This window comes from Erithacus rubecula, assembly GCF_903797595.1.
Source record: "Erithacus rubecula genome assembly, chromosome: 5".
NCBI classification, from domain to species: Eukaryota; Metazoa; Chordata; class Aves; order Passeriformes; family Muscicapidae; genus Erithacus; species Erithacus rubecula.
The window spans coordinates 40,068,220-40,092,040 of NC_136687.1; the positions used below are offsets into that span (position 1 = coordinate 40,068,220).

Consider the following 23,821-nt stretch of genomic DNA (forward strand, 5'->3'; position numbering starts at 1 on the left):
TAGCAAGTGATTTGAAGAGACTTTTATGGCTTGATAAACCAAACCCAAGGAAGTGAAGAGGCTAGAATAATAACTAATAATATCTGGTACTACTGGAAATAGTAGTAAGTGTATAAGCTGTGCAGTTCTTCAGCCTGCAGATATTCCATCAGCCAAAACAGAAAAGCTTGTACTGTAGTAGTATTATCTCTGTAAATATGTTCATATGTTTAAAAGCATCTCTGTTCACCTGAAAATTCCCCTGGCAACTTTGGAGCGAGCATGCAATGGCCATTTCCACAGCACATCACATCCACATTGCATCCTTGAATAAGGATCAGAGCTTTAAACTGGTGGGCTTCCATTTCATACAGTCTGACTGGAATTTAATTTCTAAGCAAACATTTCAAAGCATATTTTATTACACTTCTGTTAAAACATTTCAAATTTAAATGACAACAAAAAGAAAACATTTATTGCTGTAATACATAATAACAAGTGGATATTATTATTTTTAAGTACTTTTAAAACCCTATGAACTAAAATAGTTTGATGATTACAGAGATGTTAGTATGTGATTGGTTTAATCTATATTCATTTTATATACAAAATAAAGTTCATGAAACAGTAAGCAGCAACTCTGCTATGCATGTGTTTTAGCTACAATTAGCAGCCTGATCCAGAAAATGCTGAGCACCCTCATACTTTGACCAGTCAGTGTGAGAAGATGGTCAGCAGTCTTCTAGGATGGAGCCCAAATGATGGACTGGAAGGAGTATGTGATGGCAATGACAATATTTTAATGGACATTTTCTTATGGAATCTCTAAGAAAACACATTTTCATAGTCATAAGCACCAGCTCACAACACCGCATGTGGCTGCATCACTTGCACATCACATCTCCTGACAAACTGCATATACAATACATCTAGAATTCTCAGTATAGAGAGAACTGTAGCACTTACAAATTACCACAGGGAAAATACAATTTATAGTAGCATTTCCAACAGTGACGTTGCAACATTACTTTTGGACTATGTTCCTTATACAAAGGAAAAATAAAAAGTAGTCAGTGACATACTTCCTGAAATTTTAATACTGGCTTTCAGGTGTTAACAATCTAAAGTGCTTTCAGGTTTCATATAGTTTTAAAAATTTTCAATTTATTAAAAAAAAAATCCAAATATTTATAAATTTATTCTATGCATTTGTGAATGTACTATTTAGTCCACTCCTGTTTCCTCACCAAAAAAATTGGCATTGCCATCTCCCAAATCTCTCTTTTGAAACCAAGTCTGTGAGTTTGTTCCTTGAATATAAGCATCCAGAAAATAGCAAATTCCAGGGATATCACTTGGAAAATTTGGGGGAAGCTCCTCTCTTGAGCGTGGTGTGAACACAAAACCTGGGTATTCCTTCAACAACCTAGAAGAAAAATGAATCATCTTGATTAAAAATAAATCCATCACTAGTAAGTGCAGATATTCAATAATTCTTTACATAAGGCAGTGAGAATAAAATTTAATTTTTATAGTTATTTACTGGAAATATAAAAATAATGCTTACTTAGTAACTTTGATAACTTATTAACTTGTGCATCAGTGCAAGTAACTAGCTTGTAGTCTTGTCAATGGTTATTGTAAATATTTTCAAAAATTATTCAGTGCTGAAAGCTAGCTCACATCCACACATTCAAAGAATGGAATACTATGAACCTCGTTAATTAAACTATTCAGACCCTCTTATCAATTCTAATATTATTTGCTTTTTCACAGATTGAAACAGAGACTTCTTATCTATAGGGATAAATGTTGATAACTCGTACCAAAGCTTTTAAACAATTACTGCAATATACAGGAGTTGTGCAAGCTGCCATAATGTTACCAATGTGTCTTTAGAATTGGTGAATGAACCAAAATTAAAAAAACATCAAACAAAAAGGAGGTTAACACCTTGTACACTCAGGAAAAAAAAAAGCAACTCCACAATGAAAACAGTTTACCCATTAATCAAACGGCCTATTTTATAGGGGTATTATTCAAAATTATTTTCCATATCAGTGGAATGGAAAAACAATCGCTGTTGGCCAGCACTGCTTATGTTGACATTAATAAGCACTGCTGATGCTAATGCTCTCTCTGTTTTCAGAGTGCATGATCAAAAGGGTTCCTTTCTCTGTACTTTAATACCTGTGCTACTTTTCTAAAATACCTATCCAAGATCATCTAAAGCTTGGCACCCTCTATGTCACATAACACATGCTGCAGGGGATGTCAGGAAGGATCCTCTGCCAAATTCTCTGTCTGATGTTGGATACGGAACCTTTCCACAAGGCATTATCAGATTTGTGGCAGTGGATACAAGCTGAGTAAGAACAACAAACTACAGTCTAGGCTGTAGTGAGGGTAGCAGAGCTTCTTTAAAAGGCAAAAAATAATTTATAATTTTGCTTATTTCATAATTATCTTATTTTAAGATAATAGACTACTACAGTAACTATTGCAGGTGGAATTTTACGTACTGCACTGTACCTGTAGGTTGTTGGGCTGACATTTATTTTTCTAGGTATACTGCATGATTCAAACTTATTGGCCAGGGTTACATTATTTCCAAAAAGGCAATAACGAGGCATTTTAACCCCAACAACTCCAGCAAAGACAGATCCAGAATGAAGGCCAATACGCATCTTTAAACAAAAGAAAGAAAACAGCATTATTAGGTAAAATAGAATTGGTAAAGTCAATTTTATAAATTATTCTTCATTCAAAAAAAAAGAAAGACTGAACTACTAAAATAAACAGAGTTAGCAGAGTCTTCTTAAAATATCTGTACTGTGCTCATTACTGCTCATGGAGAGGGAACTACCTGAAGTTTATCTAGCACTGCATTTTTAGTCAGTAATCTTACCATAACAAAATATGACTGAATTGCTGTGAACTTAGCTCATATTCAGATTTTTGACTCTTACTTAGCTGCTGCTGCTGTTTTCTATGGTTCTTTTTGGTGGGTTTGTTTTTTTTTTTTGAGTTGTGTTCTTTCTTTCATGTGCATTATACATGTGTAGAGGTGTTTTCTTCAGAACAGCATTCTGACTAAATAATGGCATGATGTCAGAAAGCTTGTATGTCTACTCTGTGTACTACTTTTTACATATCAAGACAGTATCATACCATTATGAAGAAGTTGCAGTTTCTAACTTTGACTGTAAAAGCAGAAAAACCTGCAACAAAAGGAAAATCCACCCACATGGTAAAGATGGCTGAAATACGTTCATCGAAATGTAAGTCTGATTCCGAGTATGCCATTTATGGTCACACTTCTTTTTCTTGCTAATTGATATGTAAAATCACAGTAGATTGTGTGACAAATTTATTGCTTTGCACAATAGACAATGTTTTCATGAAGCATTTAATTAAAATAGATGCATGCTTTCATTAAAATAGATAGTTTCCTTCTAAGAAGCTTTTGTTAAGTACTTACACAATACAACTTTTTCTCCTTATTTTAAAATAATTTTTAAAATGCAGTAGTAGTGTCTGCATGTAAATTATAAACTTTTTATAATATTTCCAGGATGTTTCCTGATTTTTTTAAGTGTAACTTAATTTGATACTGCAAAATACAAAAAGAACATTTATTTATAATATAATACTGCTGTTCTCTGATAAATGTGAAGCATACAATCTTCTTAATAACCATTTTCTTTGTCTTGGAATACAAGTATTCCTTTATCTAAAATTATAAAAGGAAAAAAAGCATTAAGCTTTCTGGAGGAACAAATGAACAGAGAAATGTTACAAATTAGCAAATGAAGGCACCTCTATTAAAAATAACAGGATGCCATTCTAAGCCATTTGAACTATGTTGAAGGTCCACATAATTTTTCATGCACAAAGACCTTTATTTTTCTTTCTTAGTAAGATCCTATATGAAATTACACAGGATATATATATATATATAGGATAATCCTATATGAAAATTTCAGTACATGTGTAAGTTCTCACTGAAAGGAAGCCATAAATATAATTACCACTGAATTTAACAGTTGCTTGACAGCATTAACACCATTATCTTATGGTAGTTGAGTATCTGACTGTGAAACAAGAACAGCAATGGAATCCTTTAAAGATGTGTGGATAACTACAATCAGAACGTCTTGGGGCATTCATATTCATAGCTTCTGCGTCAAAAGACTTGGAAGTCTAATTTGGAAAGAGGATTAGTCATTTCCTTAGAATATTCCATGCCACTGACAGTTTTATTGCTACTGAGAGAAGAACTGCAGCGTGCCAGATTGCACCTATTGACTTCACTGCATTTGTGTTTTGGGATGATTTTCAGATCTCTATTCCACCTTTACCTCTCCACAAAACTCTCATCCATAGATCTAAAGAGGTCAGCTCCTCCAGCCACAGTCACTTGATTCCCCAAATTCTTTAAGTTAATGCAATGATGTGATATTTCCTTGAGACAAAATCCCAGAAAGCAACTAAACAAACAAAAAAGCTCACTTCAACCAAATAAAATACAATAAAATATATGACCTTGATAGGCTCTCCATGGGGAGACACCACCTCATCTGACAGTTCCATCATCTTCAGGGCCATCAATGCTATTTGAACAGCATGTGTTTCACTTTCCTTGTGTAAGCCTCCAGCAACACAGTAGGCATCTCCAATAGTCTCAACCTAAAACAGGCATATTTATTTCTTACTCTTAGACTGTTTGATAAATATAAAAGAACAGCCTAACTTCAGTAAGAATTGTAGCTACATACAATTTTTGACCAAGCCTTAGTTTTCCTGCAAAATTATTTAAGTACTGGACAAATCCTGTAGTATCATGCAAAAGAAAATATTGCCCAATTTTTATTTATTGCTGGGTATAATTCTAAAATACTTTTCCTTTATCATTTACTGTCAGGCACCCCTGGCTACATTAAACACCTGTTTATCCAGAGTCCCAGCACTGTAATTGAAATTAATTTTTAAAAATAATTCTTAAGTCTTGATGGATTTCTTTTTTGGCTGAATGAACAACTATTTGTGCCGACTTTTTTTTTGTTTGTTTTGTGATTTATTTTTTCTTCCATTTGAAAATGGGTTATGGCAGAATTAATTTTGGACCTCTATTATCTTCTGTCCCACTTAGTCTTAACTTCCTTTCCTGCCACAGAATCCCACAGAAAAGCAATGAATTGTGTACCTTGTAGACATCTAGCTCTCCACATTGGTAATCAAAGCGAGTATAAAGCTCATTAAGCATGGTGATAACCTGCATAGGTGAGCATTGGGAACAGATGGCAGTGAATCCAACAATGTCAGAAAAAAGCATTGTGACATTATTAAATTTCTTGGCTTGTACAACTTGTCCCTGCCACAGCTGCTGAGCAACTTCTCCAGGAAAAATTGAAAACAGAAGATCTACAGTCTTCTTCTTCTCTTCTTCAAGTGCTTGATGGGCCTGCTCAAGGGTTGCTTTTAGTTTTCCTAACCTCTTCTTCAGTCCATCCTGGGCTCTGGCCTGCTCTCCTATCAGAACAACATCTCTTAAAGCATTGTGAATGGGAATATCAGAGAGGTATAATCCACGTCCTGTAAAATCTTCTAGTCTGTCCACACAGGGAGATCCCAAGAAGAGAATGGCACTGGATTCAAAAATATAGATCATTTGGCCTTTAAGATCCATTACCTGAAACAGTTAAGGAAACAAGAATTCAAGCAAAACATTCATGTCAATGGTCTAGAAGCAAGAAATTTTACAGAAAATACATTTTGCTAAAATGTAAGAAAATCAAAACTAGTCCATAGGCCGTACATTTTAATTTAGTTGCTTAGAGAAAACGTGGGATGTGGAATCACAGGACCATCAAGCAAGTTAACTTTTCTTCAGTCCTCTGAATTTCTAATAATAACCAGTTCATGCACCACTTTCTCCATAAGATAAACAGAGAAAATCTGCATCAGTTTAATCATAGGATGTTCAATTCTCACTGCAATTTAAAATTAAAGGCAAAAATGGCAGGAATATCCAATTTTAATAGTCAAAAAAAGAGAAATATTTTGTGTGAAGTGTTTTTATGTCCCTTCTGTAGTCAGTTGTGCAATGTGAAAGGTGCTGCAGAGCATACCTTAACACAGCTGTGAAAAACTTTCTTAATAAAATCTGTTCCTTACTAATAGGCATTTGCATATGCAAGTACATGTAAAATCAAATCTGACTCTACTACCCCTTGTAGTCATTCTAGTCCAGAAATGGATCTGAGATAAAGTAGCTACAGCTTTTAATAGTAGCTATATTATTAACTGGATAAAACTTTTTTACTGTTTTTCATTTAAATTTTTGGAGTGTTGAGTCTGAACTGGTTATTCATTCTGGAGTGCCTAAGGTGTATATTAGCTGGAATTCAGCTGGGACCAGGAACCAATGAAAACAGTAATTGAATATTCAATGTTTTTACTGTCCCAGGTCATTCATCACAGACCCTCCTCCAGCAAAGATAGTTGTAATCCCATCAGCTGAAACTAAGTGGAACCTTTGGTGATTGCATCTAATGAAAACATCAGAGTATCAAAGATACCAAAACACCAAAGGCTGAATGATCACAGAAAACATCCATTTATTGTCCCCAAACCTAGAGCTGTTCACAAATGATTCAGGGGAACTTTGTTAAAGCTTTTCCTGACACTGTCTTTGTGATGAAGATGCTCTTACTCCCAGCAATATGGCATATCACTGGCTTTATGTCAGTATTTCAAATTGCTAAAACTAGCAGTCAGATTTTACTTGTGTAGAAGTCCTAAAACAGAGTTTTGACTGAACATCAGCTTCAGAATCTGAATTACATTTGACTACCCTAATTAAATCATTACTATACAGTGGTATCAGATGTTCAGATGCAGGAAATGCAAAATGCACCATGTTTTTGGCTATTTTAACTCCATCTGAAGAAAACAAATTACTTGTAGATGTAATAGTGATAGAAAATCTCTTACCATGGATGGTTTCATATCGGTATTATCCCATCTTCTAACTCGTACAGTAAACTGCATATTTAACATTGTCATTATTCCACTAAAAGTGCAGCTTACTTTGGGGGTAAGAATTTCAAAATACTCTTCAAAATTGGGCTTAGCTTGAAATTCTCTCCTGGTCAAAAGTCTTCTTATCCCATTTCCAATTTGAAGAACTGACATATCCTTGTCAAACATAAAATGAAATGGGAAAGTCTTACAGAACACAGAGGCAGGAATCACAAGTGAAGACTGTGGTTTACATGGAGATAAGGAAGGTTTTGCACTTTTGACTTGTATAGAATACAGTAAATAAGGCTGATTAGCAAACTCAGTGCAGTCCTTATGGAAACAAGGAGGCATGAGCATCACTTCCACCTCAGTTTCATACAAAATATGAGCTGCTGCTTTAATGATACCAGGTAGAATAAGACTTGTGATTTTCTTAGGAAAGAAATAATAAACATTTAAGAAGTCCTGATCTTTCTCCAGACATAATATGGAGGCATCTTCAAGTCTGTCCTTTTTTCCTGCTTCTTGGCTGTGGCCACTCTGCTTCAGCAAAGTAGTGAAACTATTCAAGAAGTCCTTAAGGGTGCCTCCAATAACCCCTAATATGTGTTCATCCTCTTCATAGCATATTTTGAATAGCTCTTCACCAAGAGATTCCTGTAGAGATTCCACGGGAACACCTGCACAGAACCACATTTTAGTCAGAACTGCACTTACCATCCTGAATCACAGGCTAACCTTCATTCATTTTTCAACCTAGGCCAAAACAAACTATCAATATCTTTCCCTGATGCAGCACTGACAGCTGAGGGCATTCTAATTTAGGAGTCCTGGAAACAAGGCCTGGAAATGGGGAGACAATTGGTTATAGTTTAGAAAGATCCAAGATTCAGTGTTCTTTGTAGAGATTTAGATAAAATGGATGCATGTTTTGGCACAGAATTTAACTCAATTCCCTTAGATTGATACAAAGGGGTAAAATAAGAAGTTTAAAAACTAACATAAGAATAAAATAGGATCTGTAGATATAAGTGCTATGTGTAATCCAGTACATTAAATGACCTTGGGAATATTCTGGAACACTGAGGCTAATTGGCACTGAATGGATCACAGCTTTGCTAGTAAATTTTTTTTCCTAGATAGCTGCATACAAACTGACTGCTGGGAATGTTCCATTTCCCCAACTATTACTGGGAATCCTCTGAAAAAGTATTTTCTCTCAGAGACCAACTGTGGGCCTGGACCAGTTTAACAGTTTAAGTGTACAGAAGATCACATTTCAGTTCCAGAAAATGTTAATTTACTATTATAGATGTAGCCAGAGTTACATATTACAAATTATAGAGTTCTCTTCTGACACACAACAGTCTTCAAAATATGAAGTAACATATTAGTAACAAGACTAATTTATATCAAATATTATATATATATATATATATATATATATATATATATATATATATATATATATATATATAATATATATATAATATTCTATTCATTTGTATATATATTATTAAGCAAGCTTACATTACCTGCTGCATTGGCATGATCACTGATTATTTTTTCAAAATCTTCTCTATCACCAGTTTTTCTGCAAAGATCATAAAAATATCAACAAACCCCCTAAATTATCCAGATAAATGTGGTAAAAATAGTAAGTACATAAGGTGCCTGCCTTGTCTTTAAAGTGTATAGACCCAGTTCTGCTGGTCAAATAGGAACATTTTAATTAATTCAAAAGAGGGTCTTGGTAGGCTCTTAGATTATCTCATGCATTTCTGGTAAATTAAATTTTTGGTGGTCTGAGCTCCAATAATGGATTTTGGTGAAATGCTATGGCCTGTCGTTGTTAACAGTCTTGGTTTTTTGTTCAGTTTGTGGTTTTTTCTTGAAGCCAAAACTACATTTCCTAACATCTTGTATAAATAATTGGAATTCTGTTATAGCATTTTTTTGGAATTACACTACATTTAATTCAAAAGAGGTGAGAATGCATTTCTGATTTGAGAGGAAATACAAATAACTATTAACTTCAAAATTACTTTTTCATTCGTAGTAATGCAGGTATTTGACACAAAACTGCAGCCCTCTGAGTTCTCTGAGGACAATAAATAACAAACTGAATGTTTGACTCAAAGTTACAAGAACAACATACTTAGAATAACCTTCATATGAGCAATAAACTCCTGATACATGCCTTCTGAATTTCTTCACTTGGAACATCATAGGTATATTTATATGCAAAAGCAATACAGACATTTGGATTTGTTTTACATTTGCATTATTACCTCCTTCAGAATATCACAGTAATTTTCTCTTTTCAACTAATACTCCAGGGAAGCAACACATAATTAAAGAATGGGAAAACATTCATAGCAATAAGCCAGTCAGCAATTGCAAAGCACATCTGATCTGCTATCTTTGGTTCAGTCAATGTATGTGAAGTGCTTTAAAAATATCAAGTATAACTTAAAAGATACACTGCAATTATCTATTATTATCATGGTGAGCAACAGTATAGTTTCAAACTTGATTATTTTTCTTCACTTCAGAAAGCAGATTTAAACTGATGGGCTTATTTTTTCAGATGCATTCAATAAACTGAATCTTCAGTGTATCAGGAGATGCTAAGAAATTCTTACTCCCTACAAGCCACAAATGATTAATATTGGATTTGTACTAAGAAGTGATGAAAATTGAGCTGAGTTCCTCAGAAACGGAAACCAGAAGCCAAGTGAGCTCAGCAAAATATCCAAATCAGTATCTGTAGTGTATGAGTGTTCACTGTATCAGAAACCAAATTCTTTCACATAATACTAATTGTATTTAAAACTCTTTCCCTGGGATCTTAGAAACACTGGGCTATATCCATATACAACCGTATCTATTGTTCCATCTAAGTCAAGCAGTCTCTGAGCAATTCCAAAATCCTTGCATGCTTCCCTGTACAATTTGCCCATTAAGTCAACTTTGTGAGTGATGTAAATATTTATGAATATTTAAATATAAACTAAACCATTACTAGCTTACATTACATGAAATGTTACACACCAATTTGACAAGATATTTGAATATAAATTCCAGAGGTCTAGATTCACAGGCACCACCCAATTTCTGTCTGAAAAACATTTTTGCAGTGAAATTAGTTATAAACCCATTACATTTACATACCTGGTTTCTTTTATTCTGTGCTTTGCAAGTGTTCTCTGCAGTGCAAGATTTAACCTTTCAAACTAGGGGAAAAAATAAGTATGTCATGTGTATATATGTCATTGCTGAAAATGTAACAATGAGATAACATTTCAATACACAGAATTACTTTGCCATCTTTGGGACTAGCAACTTTTTTTCAAGACGGTATTGTTGTTAGAAACAGCATGTCACTTCTGTGGTTATGGGGCATTTACTTTGTTCATCTCTTTAGCTCCAGTACCACTATAATTAAGCCCCTCAGTTCATGTGCACCAGAGGTTGTGGATTTTAAATACAGTGATATTCTTTACCTCTAAGTTTTCAGATGGCAATAAAGACAGCACTGCTAAGAAATAATTATAATTAACACAATTTTCTATTATTAGAAATACCACTCCCCAAAAAACCACTAAGTACCATGAATGCAAAACTAAAGAAAAAGAATAATTTTCACTGTGTATGCCACGATCCCAAACGTTCTACAGATGAAAATCTGATCACTGTAGAAAGCCTTTATGAAATGATTCTCTAATAAAAGACACTTTAGAGTGTAATGAATATTTGCCTTAAAATACTTCAATCCTATGATTCTATATCCCTTCTGCAGCTCCTAATTGGAACATATGGAAGATCTTCCAAATATGCATATTCCAAATTGTTCTCATTCCCTAAAGAAACTAGCAGCTTTTACTGCATTTTTTACTTTTTGTAATACCACGAGGAAAGTTTCCACAACCAAAGAAAATATAATGTGAAAGAAAGGCATTATCTGCTAGAAATGTTTCCCAAGGAAAAATCTAAAGTGCATTAGATACATATATACATATACCATATACCATGTAAATGAACACAACATAAATTACATCTGTATAGAAACTGATGCAGTAAGTGGAATGCCATCCAATTCATTACATATAAATGAGCAATGTTCTCCATATTTCTGTAAAGAAAGAAGCAAATTAAACAACATGTACTACATTATATCTTAAATTTGTTCAGAAAGTTGTCTGGATACACTTTGTCCTGTACTTCCATGCATAGCTTGCTCTTTCCATGAGAAGTTTAAGAAATCAATAGGGGCCATCATGCAGCCTTGTTTTGGAGCTTTCAGTTGGAAGGAAAATGATATTACTCAAAAACACTTAAGTCAGGTAAATTACCTAAGCAATGAAAAGTACGTTTCTAAACAAGTAAAGCCCTTTTATGGAAAAACAGGATTAGGAAGATGCTTAGGGCTTGACCCCCCATCAGCATGACAACAGACTTGGACACAGTTCTAATGAATATGACTTGAATAATTGTAAATAGCAACAATGATAACCTTGAATTTCAGTGTTTTCTAGGGTACATGGTCATAGTATCTTCATTTTGCCAAGCTTTGTCCCAGCTGATGAACTAGCCTATCATAATTACATAATAGGCAACTGCATACATTTATACCACTCTTTAAAGAGAAAAAAAATACCAGTTATTAAAAATCCTACCAACAATTTTTGGTTTACAAGTCCTTTCCTTTATAAATAAAGGGATGTATTCCATTGTATAAACACAGCCGAGGTAAAAAGGAGTTTTTCAAAACTTAATAATCTAGAGGTTTAGTAAATGGGTAATAGATGAAGAGCTACATAACCAGATCTGCAAATAGATTTAACAACACTCCAGCACTTTAAGTAAGGTACACTAAATGTTCAAGTAATGGAATAGTAATTAAATGAGTTACAGAGCTGTCCATCTACTATTTTTAGTCCCGATATATCAGTCAGTTCCTTCAAACTTCCCACTGACTTTGAAACAAGGCCAAGAGTTGGATGTTACGGAGCAGCATTTTTCATGCTCTTTTTACAGAGATAAACCAAGTAGTCATCTCCAATCAAGCAAGCCTTCACTGGGCCTGTTTTCATTTAACTTGAGCAGAGACATAAGAATATCTTTGGTAAACACAAACAGTAATGGTTTTAAAAATAGTATGACAGGAGGTTAGTATCACAGCAGATGGAAACGTCTATTTTAAATTTTTTGTGATAATGACTAATGCACTTAGCAGTTTGGATTCAGTTAGATGAACGGATGAAATGACCACATAATTTACATAATTAGGTAACAAGACAAAATTTCTGTTACTATATCTCTGTGTAAAAAAATGGTATAAAAATAGATGGATTTAAATAGAACAGTTAAAAAGATCAGTGGAAGGTTGCAAATACAAGGCAAAAAATAAAACGGGACATACAGTAGAAGGAATGGTGTGTACAACACAGATTGTGGCAAAATTATATCCAGAAGGAATGGAAATGGATTAAAACTATGGAGAACGACATAAGAACACCAACTTTTAAGTCAAAGCAACTTTCTAAAGGCTTACATCTAAACAAAGGCATAGAATGTTTTTTTAACATTTATAGTTAAATGCTATTAAAGTTTTATTATTGAATATCTGTTTACCTCAGGAAAGATTAGTTTGCAGATGCTTTCAGTTAGTGTGTGCAGGTACACTCTACTTCTGCTTGTTTTCCTTTGTGGAAGATTTCCTTGACCATCTTTGTCATGGACTTCTTTGCAGATGGGCAAAGCTGCTCTAGAGCTGTTTTCTGTGCAGTCCTTGTCATGTTCCTCAGTAATGTGATCTTGAGTCAGTAAGGAGAAAGGGCATTCTCCTGTGATCTTCAAGTCTTTCAGTTTTGTACAGAACATCCTGTACGAAGTCTCTCTCTTGAGATTAGGAGTACTTAGTTCTGTGTTTAATAGTTCTCTTCTGCTTACTAACAAGAGCAGATGTCACAATAGTAAGTTGATACAGCAACCACTTTGGAAGGTTACTGGTAGCTATAAATCACCACAGGAAAAACTCTGTGACCCTACAAAACAATAAAGAAAAAAATAATTACAAACATTTATTTTCTCTTTTAAATTCCCATGTTACGTCAGTTTTATCTTAAGTACATTAAAATAATGGCTTTTTGAGGACTTAACTCAGAAAAGCACTTACTCCTGCGCCATTTTAAGCATGTAATACAAACTGACTTCAGTGCTTCAGGTCTCTCAAGTTGTGTGCATCGTTTAATTTCATATGAGTTGGGACTCAAGTGATTAAGGCAGAGGACTTGTCTTACCTGACACATATTTGGTTACACTGACTGATGAGGTTTCTCAGAGAGCAGAATTCCAATGAGGAAACCTTTTTGATTCTCTGCAAGTAGCTATTAAAGACTATCTCATATGGGACAATGAAACTTATATCTAAATTTACTTGATGTCCAAGGTATCCTTTATATAATAGAGAAACATATGACTTAAGTTAGTGTGTGTACCTCTTAAACAGTAAACCATCCAAGACCAATAGAGTCTCTCATGAAAATAACTGACTGGCGACAACTCACATCTTGGGAATTTGACCACACAACTGCAGTTGCTTGGAAACACAAAGGGATTTTTATGCTTTTGAAGGTGGTATTTTTCAAACAACACATTAAATAAAGGCTGCATTTTTAATTTTAATAATGGTTCCATTTCTACAGGGCCAAAGCCCAGGAAGAACTTAATCTGACTACTGCTATAAAACACAAAAATGTTTTTACAAATACATCAGCAACAAAAGGAGGGCTAAGGAGAATCTCATCATTTACTGGATGCATAAGGAAACATCAAGGATGAGGAAAAGGCTGAAGTACTTGGTGCTTTTTTTGCCTCAGTCTTTAATAGTGAGAACACTTGCTCTCAGGATACCAAGACCCTGTGCTGGAATACAGAGAGCAGAATGATGCCCCTATAAACCAGGAAAAATGGTCAGTGATCAGCTACACAACTTAAGTACACAGTCCATGGGGCCAAATGGGATCCATCTAAGGATGTAATGGGAACTGGCAGAAGAGCTCAGCAAATCATCTCCCATTGTTTACCAGCAGTCTTGGCTAATTGGGGTGGTCCCCGCTGACAGAAGGTTAGTTAAGATAATGTCCATCCACAAGAAGTCAGAGGGAGGTTACAACCAGAGAGCCTGACTGAAGTCAGGCTCAGTAAAGCCAGGGAAGGTCATGGAGCAGATACATCCTGAGTGCCATCACACAACACATGCAGGACAACCAGGGGATCAGGCACAGCCAGCACAGGTTTAGAAAAGGCAGGTCCTGCCTGACGAGTTTGTTCTCCTTCTATGGCAAGGTGACCTGCTTAGTGGATGAAGGAAAAATATAAAGTCTATCCAGATTCAAATAAAGCATTGACACCATTTCTCACAACATTTTGGAGAAACTGGCTGCTCATGGGTTTCACAAGCATACCCTTTGCCAAGCAAAGAACTGACTGGATGACCAAGCCCAGAGAGTGTTGCGAACAGAGTAAATACAGGATGTAAATCCAGTTGGCAGCCTGTCATTAGTGGGGTTCCCCAGGGCTCAGTATTTGAGCCAGACCTAGTTAATATCTTTATCAATAGCCTGAACAAGGGGATTGAGTGCACCCTCAGTCAGTTTGCAGGGAACAAAAAGATGGGTGGAAATATTGATCTGCTGCAGAGAGACCTGGACAGGATGGATCTATGCACTGAGGCCAATCATATGAGGCTCAACTTGACCAAGTGCTTGTTCCTGCCCTTGAGGCACAAGAGCCTCATGCAGCACTACAGGCAGAGAGAGAGCAACTGGAAAACTGTCTGGCAGAAAAGGACCAGATGCTGGGGGTGGTGGCCAACAGCAGCTGAACATGAGCCAGTCTGTGGCCAGGTGGCCAAGAAGGATGATGGCATCCTGGCCTGGATCAGCAATAGTGTGCCCAGTAGGACTGGGCAGTGATTGTTGCTGTGTACTGAGCACTAGTGAGGTCACACCTTGAACTCAGTGTCGAGTTTTGGGCCCCTCACTACAGGAAGGACATTGAGGTGCTGGAGCACTTCCAGAGAAGGGCAATGGAGCTGGTGAAGGGTCTGAGGTACAAGTTTTATGAGGAGCAGCTAGTGAAGCTAGGTGTGTTTATCCTGAAGAAAAGCAGGCTCAGCAAAGACCTTATTGCTTCTAAATAGAGGCTGTAGTAAGGCGAGGGTCTTCTCTCTGGTAACAAGTGTCAAAATGAGAAGAACCAGCCTCCAGTTTCAACAAGGGAGTTTTCAACTGGATATTAAGAAGTATTTCTTCAAATAAAGGGTGCTCAAAAATTGAAACAGGCTGCCCAGGGAGGCGGTAGAATCATCATCCTTGCAGGTATTTAAAATATGTGCAGATGTGGCACTTAAGGACATGGTTTAGTGAAGATGATTTATTTCAGTTAGACTGAAAAAGGCTCTTCCTTTCATTTTCTATTGACTGTATCTCATTGAATCAGATCCTCTCATCCTCATATAATACTCTTAAACAAAACAAAACCCCTCGAGAGCTTCTGATGACTCTGGAAGCAGCTAAGTATTACATTTTTCTCTCTGGAGATACAACAACTACTTCTCTCAAAGGCACTACGGCTTTAATAAGCCTGTGCACTACACTATTTATTTCTGCCCCTGAGATACCCTAAGGGCATTTGGGGTCACACAGAAACTGTAGCAAGGTTAAAAATAACTAATTCCCTGATACAGGTTATCAGCTGCTGCTTTTGAAACAGCTGTAATGAATGGCACAACAGAGGAGTGCTGCAGACACAGCACAAATGGCATAGATTAAAGGAGAAACAGGCAGGAGCTGCTTAGATTGGACATGCCGCTGAAAAAAAATATTTGGCAGAAAAGCCCCTTTTAAAGTATGCTGTAATACTCATGGTGTCTGGCCAGGTTCTATGGGACATCTATCAAAATTAACATCTTATTTTAAGAATCAATAAACACAATGCTAAGAACAAGAGGGTGAAGAATGTTTACATAACATTTTATACTTCTGATTTCAGTTTTTACACAGAAAATCATTTGTTTCTGCTGCATGGACATCAGCAATGCTTCATTTTTTATTGCTGAATAACAATGAGTAGCAAATAAGGCAGTGAAAAATTTAAAGCAAGAATCACACTCCAAATACATAATATACATTATACTGAAAGTGTTGTTACAGATAGATAGATATTTTAATCCAGAAGCCATTACATACCTGCTATTACTACACTAAGAAAGAAAAGCAGAAAAGAACCATCTTGGACTGATGTGTGTACTGAAGTTACACACACATATATACACACACAGTAGTCAAAGCTAAAAAAATTATGGCTCTGATGAATCTTACATATATACTCAGATGGTTTGCTGAATTTGGGCCTTAAGTTTCAAGATAAATTTTGAATTTATAAAATAACTACTAAAATTTTTTAAGTCAAATATATCAGAACTCTGAAAGTAAAAAAAGCCTCTGAAATGTGTTTGTGTAAAAAAAAAATATTTAGAATTAAACATTTTAAACATCTCCTAGGGAATGCAACACTGCAAATATATATGCTGCTATTTAAACAGACTCAAGGAAAAGTTTCTCACCAAAGAATGTAAGAAGGAATTAATGGCTAAATTAGATAGCAACAAATATTTACTGTGTGTGCACTAACCTAAGAACAAAGCAAGTGAATTATCATCAATTACCAATGGTTTTGGTTAGTTTTCAGTTTCTTTAGTTGCTTTTGTCCTGCTGATTAAATAATTTCTCCCTTTTCAGAAAACAATGATCTGAAAGTATTTGCGATTCACTTCCATGCTAGCATATTGTAATTTAATTAAATCACATTTATTGTGATAGGAAAAATATCCAGGCAGGTAGAATCAGTTCTGTAAAGGAAGTGATGCCACTGTTTCACACCTGAAAAGTCTCCAGAAGCTGCCAAATGGGAAGAGGAGGTCCCAGAAGATGGTCATGGGACAAGACTTTTTCAGGGCCAAAATGGGGACTAATGTGAAGATTCCCTGAGTTGACAAAACTCCTGGACAGGCAGCTACTGTGTCTGCAGCTTCTTTTTGTGGTGCTACCCTTTGTGCTGTAGGACACCTACATTCAGCCTCTTCCTGCCCTGGTGGGGTCTGGAATCTTTGCCCTTGATCTGAATACGATCAGATGTTGGACTCTGATCTGTTTCTATTTATGAACACATCATCACTGATTTGCAAGAAAGTGGATATCCATGATGTTCCTAGCAATAATACCATTGACATAAACCAATATCAGATTTTAGAAGTCCAAATGATGAAGACACAGTTCCTAAAGAAAGATTTCTGAAGAACCATTTTCTAAGCATCCTGAAGTTTTTGTTTTTCCAAAAGCAAATTGTATGTTTTTTTGATAACAGAGATCCCAGTTCAAAACCATTATCAATTTAACAGATATAACAATTTTCAAGTTGTGGTCAGTTCAAAACTGTCCCTGACCTCTGCAATGGCAAAACCTCCTAAATCACATCTTTAAGTAAACAAAGTGGAAAACCTAATTCCATGACACTTTAGAGGACTCAAATACTAAAAAAATCCTCTAGGCATAGACTAGTTCTTTTATTAAAACATCAAGTTTTCATCTCATATCCTAGGTGCATCTTGCACTTAATTTAAGTAATAATTAGAAAAAAATGTCTATTGTATTACATGAAAATCTGTCTCGCTCATATAATTACACAGTGGTGTTAAAGGTCTGACAGGAGAAAGGTAATGAATCCTCAGTGTAGAGAATACAGAAGGAATTTCAGGAGTATAATGGACCTTAAAAAGATAAAAGATACAAGAAAGATGATACCACACATTACAGGTTAAGTCAAACATCTGCAGATGTGTTTCAGGAATGAGGAACACCAGCCCTCCAACTGTTCACCATGTCATTAGACATTTTCTGGCCATAACAAAAAAAAAAAAAAAAAAAAAAAAAGAAACATTTAAAAAGTTTCTGGTTTTGATTTCTCTCCAAACATGAATTGAGAGAGCTCATCCCAAGGGAGCAGCAATGTCTAATGTGAATTCTTCATTTCTGCCATATTAATTGATGTTGTAGTTACCTTGGGAAACAAACTGAAAATTAAAATTAAATAATCTGCTGTGAGATCAAACTACAAGCAACCAATTTATTTAGTGTCTGGCTGAGTATAAAATGGCACTGTGCCACTCAGAAAAATGAAGATTACTTTACATATTATAGTCATAGCTGCAGAATAACTTAACAGCGCTCAAAATGCTCAAAACAAATGTACAAACATTTAATTCTAAATTTTCATCTATATTTGTCTCACAATAAAAATGTTTTTACTATCTGCTTCTAAATATTTTCTTCATTACAACATTTATTGACATTGTCATGCAATTCAGGTCAATTAATCAATCATACAGTAAAACCCTTAATATTAACGCAGCCATTTATAAGAATTAAACAATAGCACTTGTCAACAGTAGCTAAAAATAGTTTATAATCTTAATTTATGGCACAAAAACTAAAAGCAACATTAAATTATTTTCTCTTATGAAAAGCAGAGCCCTTCACTGAGAGTAAGACAGATATGGTATGATGGTATGTAATTTTTTTATTTAAAATCATACATATCTCTTTGTTAGGTGAACTGCTGCATGTTGACCAGTAATTTTAAAAATCTGTTTGTTTTGCAGCAGCCAAAAGATATCACTGACTGAATTTAACTTTCTCTAGCCCAAGAGTGATTGCAGCACTTCCAGGAATGGTGTGGAAACCTTTGCCTCCACAGAAGCATCTGTTAAATTCGGCCTTTAGGTAAGAAAAGGGTTTTCTATTCCCACTCAGCTCTAATCTCTGTGGGGTTCAGAAATCATTGCCTTCTGCCCCTTGCCAAACAATCCCTCTGAAGAGAGCAAGGCAGGAACTGTTCTTTTTATGTACAGGCAAAACACAACCAGCTTCTAGTAAGACAGGTAAGAACCCAGCACTCACCCAATCAGTAGCAGCTCATTTCTGTTTCAGCTGCTGTGCCTATCAGCTGACAAAAACAGTTAAAATAACATCTTATAATTTTGTCTTAGTAATATGAAGTACAATATCTGCATGTTATTTTTTCTACTTAAAGTGCTGTGGGTAGCAACAAAATCAAAGCCCTAGTGATTGATCCATTTCCAAGGATCTTAAGGAGGTTTTGAAAATATTAAGAGAACACACCTCAAGTCCACATCAATATATAAGCTCATGTTAAGAAGTCAAAGCAAGTACTTATTAATCTTATTAAAGCCCATACAAATAAGTTAACCTTTCATTGTTTACTTCATTGTCAGTTTAAACATGTCCTGGGTAAATACACCTTCAAAGCATTAATTTGTTTGGATATTGCCAAGTCAAGGATTTGAGGTCTAGAAACCCCTTAATATACATGACCATTCCATCCCAAATCATTGCCATCTTGTATAGACCCATGCTTTACTTAATTTACCAAATATAACTTTGCTTTCCCCAAAGATCCTAGGCTTTTTCACAGTAGACATTTCTGCTACTGAGGAAAAGCAGCAACTGATGAAAAGGTTGTTACCCACTACAGATCAGGGTAAGACATTATATGGAACAGTGGACTTCACAATAATTTACTGGTGCTCAAGAAAGAGCAATCTCAAATTCTATTCCAGCTCCCAAAACAAATATGCTTTGCCAGGCATTAACTTTTCTGCTTGTTCACCCAAAATTTCCACCCTCCTTTCTTTCAAGTCAATCCTGGCTCTGATCTGTCTTTACCCCAGAGCCCTTTAAGAGTAGTCTTTTACCATTTTTTTCTCCAAAGCACTAAAATTGCCATTGTGTGCTGTGCAAGCCCAGTTCCAGTGTTCTCACTCTCTGATTATATGACTGCTTAGGGCAAGCTAAAAACCTAGACCTTGCTTACAAGTAACATTTCTCCCCACATAATGTCCAATTTCCTCACCTTTCTACCTCTTTTTTTCTGTATAAATTGCTTTAAGAAGCAACACAACCAAGTGTTTCATCTGCGCTCCAAATTGAATAGATTGTGATTTGCAACATTAGACAGTAACCAAGCCAGGAGATGAAGAAAATAATTACCTCTGTTTTGAGAAAAAAAACAAATTATCTACTTTTCTATCTTGTCATCTATTTTGAAAACAAGTTACAAAAATGCATGTCAGCTTCAAAACTACTAATATGTCTTATTTTATGGTAATGAGACAGACATTTCTGCTGCTTTAAAATATTAGCATTTGTGTAATAACACCAAACACTAATAATGAAACTAATGTTCTTGAAGACAGGGCAAACCCCTCATTTTAAAATAACACTGAATTTCTTACACTGGTTATGTGACTGAGTCATTTCCCTGTAATGGTCTGAAGCAAGTCCCTGGATCCAAACACACTCCTGGGAGAAGCCCAGACTCCAGATGCGAAAGTTATATTGCAGCCACAGCTCTGGTTTCAATTAAAAGCACAGGGGGAACCTTAATTACAACACCCATGTTTTGGCACGTAGCTAAAGGAAAGCCCGATTCCCAAATGCTGCTGTTAAAATACATATTTGTTGTTTTAAGTATCACATTAAGTATTTTTGTAGGGTAAATATTTTCCTATGCTAGGACCAAATAACAGGAAGGCATGCTGAGAAGACAGCGTGGGAAAAATATTCTCTTCCTGTGAGCAAAAACCTCTGTGAAAACCATCCCCTGCAAGCGCAGCAGGCAGGCTCACAGCACCTGATCCTCTGCTCTCTGTCACATCCTCAGGATGAAATGGCAGCCCTGGACAGCGGCACATCCGCACCCCCAATCCCAGCCCAGAGCATGGCAGGACTCCCAGCTGAGTAACTCCCGATGGATATTCTCCCCCAGGAGCCAAGGCCTCCTCACACTGCAGCAGGCTGGAGCTGCACTGCTCGTGGCCATTTTTACTAAGCCTGAGAGAAAGACACCTCAACAAAAACTGCAACCTGCTGTATGCAACCATGACAACTATTCACGTTTTGGGCTGGCATTTTGTTTTTTTGAGAAATCCTGATACTGAACTGACTGATGAGACCTTGAGTGATCTAAGTGCCCAGATGAGGAAGCATTTGAAGGAGAGGAGCTGCTGCAGTGAGGGCAAGCAATCTAAAGCATCTGGAAATTATTCTCACACTTTAAAGGAATATATTTTTAAATACAGCATAATCAGAATTTGCAGTTCCTGAAAGTGCAATACTTTCATAAAACTTGTAAGAGAAAAGCTAAGAAAAATAAATTTATGTCTTCTTTTCAAGAATTAAAACTCATACTGAAGACATGCAGTGGTCTTGACAGTCAGCAACAGTTAAACATAAAGATCAAAGCCATAGCCAATAGCTCAAAGCCAATGGGATTTAATTAGAATCCACAAAAGGAACATGAAGTCATTGTTAATTGCTGTGCTTACTGATTCCTTCCAAATACTACTTAGAGCTCAATCAAATTTAGCAATGCATAGCACTTCCCTCATTTAACTTGACCTTTAAAATCTGATTTTTATTTATTTAATAGATCAAAAATGCTTTTAAGGAGCAAATAAATTAAAAATATTAGTAATTATTTTGTGATAAAAGAGAAATCTAGTAACCTTTTATCCCATACCACTAGTGAAATCTTTAGCTACTATTTATGACTTAGCCAGCATTGCTGCATCTCTTTTAATAAATGAAATAACAAACTGTTTAACAACTCAAAATTTCTAAAGCATGAAGTAACTTCCCGTTTGAGCACCATGGTCTGAATTAACTGTGAAGCCTCTTTCAGAGATGATAAAAAATTTCCCCTACTTCTTGAAAAACACTTATCTTGCTGATATTTGTACCTGCAAATATTCTTCCTGAAGCTTATGTAACTGTTTATGCAACTGACACGCAGGTTTGCATAAATATTATTTTCACAAATATACTGTAGCATGGTAGAGCAATATAAAACATTGATTGTAATGTCTAATAACAGTGCATATAGTTAAATATCCGCTTTGTGTTCATAGCTTTAAATTATAACGATCAGCAGGTTTTATAGATAAAAGTACTAAAAGTATTATAAATAAAAGTACTAAAAGGTTACACAAATTCCACAGATCTTAGAGAAGTGTCTGAAAACTAGGTCTGTAGAAAGAAAAGTGTTTCATTAGCAGATTTCAATTGCATAGTTTTCTGACTGGGTATTTGCCACCTGTCACTTCTGTTTACAATGTCTACAAAATCATTTTCACACTGAAAATCACTGACAACTACCTTTCATATTTATTCATAGCTAAGCACTCATGCCAAGTCCTGTTGAAGTCAATTGCAGGTTTCTGGATATAGTAGGAATAGGATTAAATCTAAAAGGCTTGTCACTGAAATACTGATTTGCATGTTTTCTTGCTTTTGAACCAAAATATGACCTTGGCTTTTTAACATTGGCTTTTTGCAGCTAAGTGCGCAGATGCAATAATCACAGAACTGAGGTCATATGAGATTACAGAAAGGTTAAAAACTATGCATGGGAAGGTGACAACAGGAACTTCTAATTAGCAAAAAAATGGTTTGTCCTGCTGCATTGAGTTCATGTCCTTGTACTTTTCCACAAAAAACATATTGATTGAAGATGTGCAATCAACCCAAATACATGTTGAAGGGGTGTTTTCATAGCCATCATACAGATACTGATTCTGCTTTGGGTAGGTCCCTGCACAAAAAAGCAGCTCTGAAGAAGCAGAGAAATCAGCAACTTTCCCAAATTGTTCTTTTCCATGGTATTTGCAGAACAGGACTAAGAAGCACCTTCCTTTTTGATCAAATGCCTACAGATAGTTTCTGCTACAAAACATGTTTAAAAGTGATTGGAACTGCTGATATAGCACATGTGCACAAATTAGCACCTTCCTTTTTCATTTTGCTGATTGGCCTGCCATTTTGCACACAATGGTACAGGCACATACAGTTATTCATAGCCCACCTCTTTCAAAATCTGCTCCTCTAAAAAATATTTGAGTACACAAAAGCAGTGCATCTTACCTTTGAAGAGACAACTAACACATCCAGAAAGACTGAATGCTCTAGGAATACACTACAATACCACTTTCAATATCTTGTTTAGGTGCTTTCTAATACTCTTCTGCAAAATACAGCAGATATGGATTTAAAGCATCTTTTTTCACTAAAATGATGAAGCTATGTAAAGATGAGAGCTTTTGTGAAATACTGAGCTTGCACATGTGGTATTAAAAGAAATTAATCTTGTTAATCACAACAAATAAGCACTTAATCACTAACATTTGCCTGTTGTTAGTGTATACCACACGTGTAACAAAGTGAAATATTAAGTCCAGAAGATTTTGACTTCCTGTTGAATGTTCAATCTATGATGCTTGTTATTGTCTCCAATGCAATTGCTGAAGTTATCACAGCTACTGATCTTTCAAATCCTTCCGTTCCATTTATTCAACTTTTCTTTTAAGCATGTGAAAGAAATCAAATTGCACATAGTGTTTTTCAGATTACTTTTGCACAGGGAAAGTCAGCACATGCAAATGAGAGCATCAGGGAGAAGGAATGCAAAATTAACGCAGAGATAACTGCCACGTTCACCACATATTCTGTAATAACTTCCCCTTGGCCCTGGTTGCAGTTTGAGGTAATGAACAAGGGGAAAATGTGGCCCTGTGGAAAAGTAAGCTGAAAATATTTATGGAAGATTCAGCTTTGACATATCTAAATCATAGCAGGCTATTGAGACATAAAAATGTGAGCTCTTTTATAAAATA

At 35.6% G+C, this 23,821-nt stretch overlaps 1 protein-coding gene and 1 long non-coding RNA gene across 4 annotated transcripts in view; one reads left to right on the forward strand and one right to left on the reverse strand.

The window, feature by feature from the left end:
- LOC306801925 overlaps positions 1-23,821 on the forward strand; it is a 446,558-nt gene that overhangs the window by 272,825 nt on the left and 149,912 nt on the right. The window lies entirely within an intron of this gene.
- Positions 380-23,821, reverse strand: part of GUCY1A1 (guanylate cyclase 1 soluble subunit alpha 1) — a 34,444-nt gene continuing 11,002 nt past the window's right edge. Inside the window, exons 2-9 of one of the 3 annotated variants that reach the window (XM_079306665.1) lie at positions 12,643-13,055; positions 10,184-10,241; positions 8,541-8,600; positions 6,976-7,685; positions 5,186-5,671; positions 4,525-4,668; positions 2,512-2,666; positions 380-1,405 (exon numbers count right to left, since the gene is read on the reverse strand). In XM_079306665.1, coding sequence (XP_079162791.1) covers positions 1,204-1,405; positions 2,512-2,666; positions 4,525-4,668; positions 5,186-5,671; positions 6,976-7,685; positions 8,541-8,600; positions 10,184-10,241; positions 12,643-12,891 — 2,064 coding nt within the window. In that variant the 5' untranslated portion in view covers positions 12,892-13,055 and the 3' untranslated portion in view covers positions 380-1,203. Of the gene's footprint in view, positions 1,406-2,511; positions 2,667-4,524; positions 4,669-5,185; positions 5,672-6,975; positions 7,686-8,540; positions 8,601-10,059; positions 10,079-10,183; positions 10,242-12,642; positions 14,195-23,821 lie in introns of those variants that run through there. The other 2 variants (XM_079306666.1, XM_079306667.1) reach the window with 2 other exon arrangements.